We start from the raw sequence: 11,104 nt of genomic DNA, 5'->3' as shown, positions 1-11,104 counted from the left end.
ATTTTATGGATCCCAGTGTTCAACTGATACTTACTTTATCAACTCTGAAAGGATGGAAAGCAAAGTTGCCCTTAGCATGTAAAGCCTGAAGGAAGGTCGTTAAGTATTTTGTCCAGCATGGTACCAATTCTGCCAGCTCATTGCTTTCATTAACATTAATAATCCTTTCTACTATAGGGCACACATCTAGGAATTTTTTTAAGAGAAGGGGCTAGCCAATTACATGACCCCAAGTCATTGTCTTTTAAGAATACATATCAATATTTACAATTTCGAAAAGCTTGTTCTCCATTCTCATCTTCAGTAGCCAATTTACTGAGGGCAAGTTTAGCTGTCCCTTCAAGCAGATCAAAGTAGGGTCCCACTATGGGTGTCCATTTTTTAAAGCAAAGTTTTGGTTATTGTTAAGTTCTATAAAAGCTTCTCAGACCAAATCCAACTGTTACTGTTAAATCTAGTTGTTAAAGCATTACTGAAGAATTTGTCCTTCTGTGGTGGGTTTAGATTAAGTTATATTGATATGATCCACATACATCTCTCTACTACTGTACTTCTGAAATGCAAGATAGCACCTTTATGTAGTCACTTGATTAGCTAGATACAGCAGCCAAATCTCCTTCAAAGAACACCCTATACTTTTTTTTAAAAATGAAGCTGGCTTGTTTATACATGAGGATGTAGTACTGAAGTATATCAGGTTAGCATTTTTGATCATCGATTCTACTTAATCAGGATAGGCCTGGAGGTGGGGGTTAGATTACTACTACGACTACTGCTACGACTACTACACCATCACAAGTTAAGAAACCACTTTGCCAGGCCACAGAAGGAATCTCTATGTGATCATTTATCTTCCTAGAAATGGCAACGATATCTCTCTCATTACTGTCTTAAATCTAAATAAAGGTCACATTGGATAATGTAGTCCTAGATATATATGTTTTGTTAAGAAAAAAAAACAGAATAGTCACAGCTGGAATGTCTTTGATGATCATCGGTCCAATAACTCCTTGTTGATTAGTGACTAATTAAAAAATTAATTTGCCAAAGTAGTACTGTTACTGGTGTACCTTGGAGTATCCCACTTATTGTACAACCCTGTGGTATCCACTTATTGTTCTATACTAGTCCTGAACAAGCAGCTTTCATTATCTTTAAAGGTGGAGGGAAAATTTTGCTGCTGTTTCTGATGACATGACCAATTCTTGTAGACGCTCACTTGTTTGGTTCATTGATATTCCGATGTTGGTGTTAGGCATTTAATGTCGTTAGGCATTTAATTATTAATCAGACTGCTCTGTCTTTTACAACTCTGATTCCTTGGTTTTGTTACAGCCAGCTGATGGTGGTTTCTTGTTCATTAACTTTGGTATTTAGACAGGAAATTACATGAGTGAATGGTCCAAACTTTGGTCCATGATCAGCAATGAGATGACCAACACACAATTTCCATTTGCATATCTAAACTAGAAGTCTCTCTCTGCTAACAGTCACCATGGCAACTGCATCTCTGTATTGGGATGTTTTCATGCATCTCAGTATGTGTGTATGTGTAAGGATATATGTAAATAAATATCTGTGCACGCAAATATATAAATATATATCATCATCATCGTCGTCATCGTTTAGCGTCCGTTTTCCATGCTAGCATACGTATATATATATATATAACCCATGCTAGCATGGAAAGCGGATGCTAAATGATGATGATGTTATATATACACACATATATATACGTATATATATGTGTGTATATATATATATATATATATATATGCATGAACAGATACACACACACACACAGGTCTGCGCAAATATAAATGTATGTATGCATGCATATACGCATATGTATATCTAGTTTCTTTCTTGTCTATATATATATATGTACATAGTTATCTACATAATTGTGTATACATATATATATGTGTGTGTGTGTGTGTGTATATACACATTATCTACATCTCTCTCATGTGCATAAGTTGTTACATGCATACATACATGTGTGTGTGTGTATTTTCCCATGATGCTCTATTCTCTTCTCTAATGCTCTTAATGACTATGTTCAGTTAATTTAGTTAAAATATTTCAAACCTCATTACTCGTGTCACATGTGGTTTGTCCCATTTTTACAAATTGCTTTCAATTAACTTAGTCTTAAAATTTAATTTTTCTCTTTTGGGGCTTCCTCTGCTCACTCCATGTGTGTGTGTGTATCCCTTTGTGTATTCTTAATTTTTCTGTCTTTCTCAGCACATTTAGTGCAATTTTGCACAAATTTCACGTTTCTTGGCATCTCTTAATAGGTCTATATTTGAAATTGTTTCCATCATCTGGGAATCCTTTTACCATTTTATTTTAATTATTTCCAATTGCCATGCTATAAATTTTACCAATTTAAAATTCCATTATTCCCTTTTCCTTAAAACAGAACAAGGATTTACATATATTTACTTTAACTTATCAATTTAAATCAATCACATCATATCATGGTAGTCAAACATAATCTTAAATTATCTCATCTGTTTCTGTCTTAACTGGTTTCAAGATGATCTGATCTCTCAATCTAATCTGTTCTCATGTTGATTGAACTTAGCTAGTAACCTGTTGTAGCTCAACAACCTGGGTTTGAACTTTATCAAACTTTTATCACTGCTCATCATCTGGTCAAGAAATTATTATAATTTACATACTCTGATCTTGTGTTTTTGATCTCAGCTCATTTAATCTTGATTGTGAAGAGGGAGGGTTACAGTATCTTTAATAATTTCTGACATTAGATTAATAAATTGCTCAAATAAGATCAAGTAAACAGGGAGTAAATTCTGTTCAATAATGACAACTGGGATGAATGTTGGTTGGTTGCTTGGTTGGTTTCTAGTCACACTTTACATTGTATAGAGATGGGGGGGGGGGAAGTAAAAAACAAAAAAGAAAAGATACAGATAGCGTTAAAATAAGAAGTGCAGGATGAGTACATGTACTAGGCTTGGTGGCAGGCAATAAGTAATGAAACACTGCACACATAGTCACAGTGAAAGAGAAAGAACCCCAGAGGAAGGGTAAATGAGAAAGTAGTTATGAGGGGGGTTACACAAATGAAAATTTTTGTTTTACTGAATTTTATTTTAAGGGTGATAAATATTTTTCTTTTGAAAATTAGTATTTATTTCATCATTTTGTATAACAAGCACCAACAAATGTTATAAAAGTTAAATTATAATTATTGTATGTATGATATACTTCTTGATATTATTCACAATGTTACTATGATACTATCATATAATAGTAACAATTGAGCAAAAATAATATTGGTGACGTTCATGCTTAGTAGCAGCTCTTTAGCAGAGTTTAATGTTGCAAGCATTTGAAACAGGATTACAAGCTGAGAGTAACTGCAGTAATCCATGGGTCACAATTTCTTCCCCTTTTTACTCCTTACTAATCTCAGAGACTATGCAAACTACCATAGGTGCTGCCTCCTCTCCTCTCTAGTTTTTACCTGGTCAATACTCACTTACCCTTAATTTGATCTCAGTTCATTCAAGTCTTCCAGTTTATTTCATCTTCTGTCATCTTAAACCTCATCTCACTTAATATATCATCTCGTATCATGTTACATCTGATCTCAGTTTATTTCATTCTACTTCATTTTTCAATTGATCTCAGTTTTTCTCATCTTGATCCATCTTAAACCTGATCTCACTCAATATAATCTTGTATCATATTATATCTGATCTCATTACATCTGATCTCATCTTGTTTCACAATTTATATTTATCTTATCTCATTTTACCTACCATCTAAACACAGTTTATCTCATTCTTACATATTGCCTAACCTCATTTCAACTAATGCTTATTAATCTTGTCCATCTTTTCTTATTCTCTTACCTACGTTATTTACTCTCAAATTTTTCTTCTCTCATTTTTCTTTCAGAAGCAAACAAATCCATTTAGTCTTAAATTATTATTCTGCCTGTGCAACTAACTGTCATCTTCATCAGCCAATCAAATTTATGGGAATTCAAATCTGTGATGTTAATCACATGACCCCTAACTGAATATTCTAAGATGTTCGATTTTGTCTACATAAATTAGAACCCTCTCCTTTCCCCCCTTCCCCTATAAATTGGCTTTTAGTTCGACAAGTGGAGGAATATGAAGTACAAGTGCTTTAGCAATTATTCTGTTGATGTTTACAACTTTATTTGTATTTGTATGAGTGTGTGTATGTGTGTGTGTGTGTGTGTATATATATATATATATATATATATAAAGAGAGAGAGAGAGAGAGATGTTATACATATAGAGACACAGATATGTACACACAAACACACACATATATATATATATATAGGGAGAGAGAGAGAGAGACAGTGAGTGAATGAGAGATACGCATATGTGTACATGTATGTATATAGTTATGGAAATATACTTTTAATATTCATTTTTCCTGATATCACATACCAACCAACACGTATACTCTCCATATAAATATATTTATTCATGTATGCATAAGCAAACATTTAAATATTGCAGTCAAGCAAAATGGAGCAATAGTAATACATACTTAATCACACACACGCACGCACACACACACACACACACACACACACACATCACACGCACACACAACTATGTTATTGGAAATTTTCCTATAATTGTTATTTATTAATGTTCATTGTTTTTATTTTTTATTTATTTTTTTCCCATCTAATTAGTCTTTCCAGTCTGCTTGTTGAGGTTTCTATACCGTTTTATATTTTGGGCAGGGAGAAGCTACACACACATACACACATGATATATATATATATATATATATATATATATATATTATTTCGTTTGAGATTGTACTACTTTAAACTTGTTCCTTTTTTTTCTGTTTTTTTTTTTGTAAATTTAATTTGTTTAATTCTTTGTTGTTGAATTTTAAAGACAGTTCTATTTCACTGTCTGTCAGTTTTGATAATAGTATACTGTATACATATATCACCATCATTTAACATCCATTTTCCATGCTGTATATGTGTGTGTGTGTGTGTGTGTATACCTTTATTTTTATCTCATATCTCTGTGTCTTCTCTTTATTAACTCCCATCATCGCCCATCTACCCTATAATTTCATCTCCATCCATAAATCTCTGTCTATAATTATCTGTCTGTTTTTGTCTTATCTATTTATCAAATATATCTATTTCTGCACTTGTCTATGAATTCATGTTCATAGCCAAAAGAAATTACTATCATTGTTGTTGAGAGTCTCCAGCACACCAGGCAAAATGCTTGAAGGAATTTCGTCCATCCTTACATTCCGAGTTCAAATTCTGCCGAGGTCAACTTTGCCGTTCATCCTTCCAGGCTCGATGAAATAAGTACCAGTTACGCACTGGGGGTTGATGTAATCAACTAACCCCCATCCCCCAAATTTCAGGCCTTGTGCTTATGCTAGAAAGTATTATTATTATTTTCATTATTATTATTATTATTGAGTGAGAGAGCAGTGCATGCCATCAAAGTGATACTGGGGTAAAATATACGAAGCTCAGTATACCCATCATGACTACCCATCTGATAAGGGTACACCAGGCACATGCAGCACATGACCTTGCAGGTGGGGCCCTGTTAGAATTTTCTTCTGGTCCAGTAACCCATCCCGCTCGAAAGGTCCCTGAATAAGGGTTGTTTCTAGAGGTGAATTATTCAAACCCCAAAGAATTCCTCTTAACACATGGCTATGATGCTCCCCCACTACTTCTGCTTATGATCAGAGATGCACATATCGTCAGCCACTAAGGGACATGCTCAACTGGTTATGGTCAAGCAACTGACAAGCAAATCTGTGGTATTGAGCAGAATATTTGCCTCTCTGCTGAACTGCTAAGTTATAGGGAGCTAAGTTATAGGGATATAAGCACACCAACACCAGTTGTCAAGTGGTGATGGGGGGGGGGGACAAACACAGACACAAAGATGCATATATACATATACGACAGGTTTCTTTCAGTTTCCACCTACCAAATCAACTCACAAGACTTTGGTCAGCTTGAGGCTATAGTAAAAGACATTTGCCCAAAGTGCCACACCATGGGACTGAACCTGGAACCATGTGGTTGGGAAGCAAACTTCTTACTAAACAGCCTCATCATCTTACATCTGCTTTCCATTCAGGTGTGGGTGGGATGGTTTTAAAAGGAACTGGCCGGCTTGAGGGTTGTCCAGGATTCTGTTGTCTGTTTTAGCATGGTTTCAATGGCTGGCTGCCCCTCCTAATGCTGGGTGCTCTTTACATGCCACAAGCATATGTGGTACCACTGGCACAAGTGCATTTGATGTGACACTGGCATTGGCACTTGCCAAGCAAAGACTTCCCAGCTGGGAGAAGGAATGAGGGTGTGGCCATAAAGAGCATACCTCTGTATGGATGGCTGTGATTTTACTTAACTTCATGTGTCTTCTCATGTACTAAAAATCACCAGAAGTCTCACTCCCTTGTCATCTCCTCAGTGAGGGCCAGCATCTGAAGAACCTTTCTCACCACTATAACAAAAGACAGATTCTCTTTTAATTTTGTCTGTACATAATTCTTGAGGATTGGCAATTACTTAATCCTTTTGATGCCAACTCATTTGAGACTGCCACTGGTTCTACAATACAAATTCCTTGTTTTAATGTGATCTAAATTAAGACCTTCAAAATATTATGTTTCTTTTCCAAACACTAGATTAATAAATTATTTTACTAAATTCTTATTTTCAAAATTAATTCAAACAAAGAGATGTAAAAAAAAAAAAAATAAAATAAAGGTTAAACTGATCTGAGTTAAAAACATACATCAAAATTTCATACTAATTTATGTTTCAAACATCAGCTTAGTAAATTCTTCATGATTTTCTAAATTAATTGCAACAAAGAGAGTGTATTTCAATAGAAATACTGTAACGAAAGGGTTAATTACTATGTTTTCTGACACAAGAAACAGTGAATTCCTCTTTAATTTGGCTGTATTTCAGCATTCTTCACTTCTGAAGCTTCTGTTATACACACACAGTTTGAAGGAAATATGGTGATAAACTCCTTGTCTGTTGATATTGATTATGTTGAGGTTAAGAGTAAATATACTCTTAACCTAGTTTCTCTTGCGAGGCTTTTATTTATCTGTTTGGCTATAGAATGTTTAGAGGTGGTTGGGTGAATTTGGGGTACTTGATGATGATGATGATGATTTCCTTTCCATCTTTTCTTTTTTTTCACTTTTCCTAAAGAAAGAAAAGATAAACCTTTGAAAGTCTTGGTCTTGGAATAGTTTTTCTACTTACAAGAACTGCCTTCTTGATAACGTTCTTGGTTTTAGGGCAGGTTTTTTTTTTTCCCCCTTTTTTTTTTTGTTCTCGAATGAATATTTGATCACAGTACCAAACTATTACATTTTAAAATGGAATATTTTCCTCTGTCTGTCTATGCATATACAAACACATCATAGCTCTGTGTGTGTGAATATCTATGTGTTATGTATGTATGTATATATATATATATATATATATATATATATAAAATCCTATCATCTCTCATGCATATATTTGTGTATATATCATACAAACAGCTTTTGTGCATATATATATATATATATATATATATATATATAACCTCTCTCTCAGTATATATATATATACTTATATTTTACTTGTTTCAATCATTAGACTGCAGCCATGATGAGGCACTGCTTTAACAAATATATATATATGTATGTATGTATGTATATGTATATATAAATCTTTATTTATCTGTTTCTCTTTCTTTCTCTCTCCCTCCTTCCCTCCATCCCTCTCTCTCTTTCTCCTCCAACACTTTTATGATACTTATAATTCTAGCAGTATTTTCCCAGACCACACTCCTTCACTTACAATCGGCTGAGATGTCATCAATGGTTGTGCTGGAGTGGCTAAAAGACCAACTGTTGTTTTATCAATCCAAATTAATTCAACCCTTCACTAAACAAACACACACACACACACTCACACAGAGCTTTTAAGATAATGCTAAGTCTTTTTACTCTACCTGGTTATGTGGACTATCATAGGTGACTTTGTCCTGTATTGTAATGTATCCACATAGCAGAACCAGTTCTTTCCTCTTAACTTTATCCACAGGAGATATTTTGATTCAATATTGTAGATTGTGTGTGTGTGTGTGGAGGGAGCCCTCATCAATTTTACAGTGTTCCTACAATTGTTTCCATCTGTAATCTGTATTTTCTCACAAGTGTGATGGCTTGTTCCTTAGTCTTTTCTGCAGGTTTTTGTAATCATACAAGAGAAGACATCATCAATCTCACCAATCTTGGAGAACTTGTAAAAGGCCATGGAATCTGTCCCATCTTCCATTCAGAGGTCACATCACAATTAGATTTTTTTTTTTTACAAAAATAGCTATACCATCCATTGTAAGATGGCATGTCTTATTTGTTTAGTGCCACTTGTATCTTTGGCAATATTTTGAGAATCCAGCCAATGCAGGAAATAGCAATCAAAGTTCCCTCAACTTATACCATGATAGAAAGAACACTTTGGAATATGCAGACCCAGGTACAATATAACTGGAATACTTTTAATTGTTGGTCAGTTTGACCTCGGGCTAAACAGCAGCACTAATATGGACGTTGAAATGCTTATATTGACTGACAATATTTCCAACATGTCCAGTCTAACAATTCATCTGTCCAGCAATTTCATCTCTCCAAAGCATACAGTTTAGTCTGTAACATACACACACGTGTATGTGTGGTGAAGACCATGTAGTCTTAGGTTCATATATATATATATATATATATAGGGAGAGTTTATGAAAAAACAAAAGACAAAGGCAGGTGGTGTACAAAACAAACAGATGTATTAGTATAACGCTCAGGAATAGAAAAAGTCTTTTACGTTTCAAGCCTACGCTCTTCTACAGAAAGGGACACGGAAAAACAAGGAGAGAAAAAATGTGTGTAGTGGCTAACGATCTATCATGGCGATATATATATGAATACATGTGGTGTAGTAAGGATATTCAGCTCATGATTATAAGGTCATAAGTTCAATTCCTGGCAGTGCATCATGTCCTTGAGCAAGATGCTTTATTTCACGTTTCTCCAGTCCACTCAGCTGGCAAAAATTGAATAGTACCTGTCATTCAAAGGGCCAACCTTGTCACATTTTTGTGTCACACTGAATCTCCCTGAGAATTACTTGAAGGATAAGCGTGTTTGTGGAGCTCTCAGCCACTTGCATGCTAATTTCATGAGCAGGCTCTTCCACTGATCAGATGAACTGGAACACTCATCATCATAACCCACAGAGTGACAGAAGAGAAAGATATATATATATATATATATATATATATATATAAATAAATAGTTTTGGCCTGTTGGTCCAGCTCCAGAAATCTCTTAATATGCCATAATCCCATGTTCTTCTCCCATCATCTCCACTCATTTAACTTGGTGCCATTTATATGTCTTCTCGTTTGTGGCAGCTTTCTTTCTTTCTTTTTATTTCCTCTTTGAAATACTAAATAACACCTAAAAATAACTATATATCTGAATAACTTTTTTTTTTTCAAAATTTAACTTTATTCTAATAATCTTCTCAGTTCATGTTATCTTACACTTCTCAAGTTTCTTCTTTCTTAAATTCCTTTTTCCATATCTCTTACACTTTGCTATTTTTATTTCTTCAATGGGGTAAAAAAAAAAGAATTTTTTAGTCTCCCTTCTGCCTTACTCTCTTTCTCTCTACCACCTCTTACCGTTCCTATATTTTCTTCTCGTCCTCCCAATGGTATTTTTCTCCTTGTTTTCCTTCCTTCAATACAACAAAATACTCTATTTAAATTTATCATAGTGTTTATCATTATTATTATTATTACAAATTGTTCTTCGTTAAAATGCATACCCACGTATATGTGTATGTGTGCTTATCTCCCCCACCAGTTCCATTATCATCTGCATTTGATTAAAAAAAATTTTTTTTTTCCTTACACCGGATTTCTTTTGACAAAAAATTTCTTCCTTGTCAAATATTTATTCCAACTGAAGAATTTAGTCAAATGTTATGCGTTGTCATAGCAAAACACTAATTTCCTCTCCTTTAGCGCCATCTTCTTCAGATTCTGCTTGTTCCTCTTGTTATTTGTGGCTGCTTCTTTTTCCTCCTCTCCTCTCCCCCCATTATCCCTCCTCTTTTGTGTCATTAGCATTCCTTTACTACTACTACTACTAGAAAAGGAAAAGTGTATTGTTTTTTTTTTCTATGAAATTGTAGAAAGATAATTATTATTTTACTTGTTATTTGATATTATTTCCTTATCACCTCATTTTATGTCAAGTATAAGCGATGGGGAAGGATGTGGATAAAGACAAAAAAAAAACCCAAAAAAAACTACAGTAACAAATTATTTTTTATATTTCTGATTTCAAAATTATTTTATCTAAACAGCAACTATAATAACGCTGGTGGTTTCTTTTCTTGGCGACATGGCAACAGATGAGTGAGGTTCAAATCAAAAACTGAGGAACAGTAATAATGAATACTAATAATAATAATAATTATTATTATTATGCTTATAATCTAGCAACAAGGGCAGCAATTATGAAGGGAGGGGCTAAGTTGATTAAACCGACCCCTCTCCTCTGACCCCCCCACCTTTGTACATGACTAAGCAATAGAAAAATTACAAAAAATGCTTTATATATGTGCACTGTGTGCATATATATATATATATATATACACATATACATACATATATATATATACACATATACGTATGTGTGTGAATGTCTATGAAAGTCCAACTAAATAAACAAAGGAAACTATTTGAACTGAAGTGAGAGGTATGAAATCAAAAGATCTGTTGCAGAACCTCTTTGGAGAAATGGTAATGATGATGATGATGATAACATTTTCATCTGCCAAAGGCTTCTTTCAGTTTCCGTCTATCAAATCCACACACAAGGCTATATATAGTAGGAGACACATGCCCAAAGTATTATGCTGTGGGACTGAACCCGAAACTATGTGGTTGGGATGCAAACTTCTTACCCCACGGCCACGCCTGAAGCTATGATG

At 34.2% G+C, this 11,104-nt stretch overlaps 1 protein-coding gene across 1 annotated transcript in view; it reads left to right on the top strand.

Moving 5' to 3' along the window:
* LOC118767679 (hybrid signal transduction histidine kinase I-like) overlaps positions 1 to 4,060 on the top strand; it is a 27,451-nt gene extending 23,391 nt beyond the window's left edge. Inside the window, exons 5-6 of the mRNA XM_036512646.1 lie at positions 1,161 to 1,244; positions 3,937 to 4,060. Coding sequence (XP_036368539.1) covers positions 1,161 to 1,244; positions 3,937 to 4,060 — 208 coding nt within the window. The remainder of the gene's footprint in view (positions 1 to 1,160; positions 1,245 to 3,936) is intronic.
* Positions 4,061 to 11,104: the final 7,044 nt, after the last annotated feature.

This window comes from Octopus sinensis, linkage group LG23 (genome assembly GCF_006345805.1).
Source record: "Octopus sinensis linkage group LG23, ASM634580v1, whole genome shotgun sequence".
NCBI lineage: Eukaryota > Metazoa > Mollusca > Cephalopoda > Octopoda > Octopodidae > Octopus > Octopus sinensis.
Note: the sequence above shows the minus strand (reverse complement) of the source record. Positions and strands in the feature narration are given on the sequence as shown.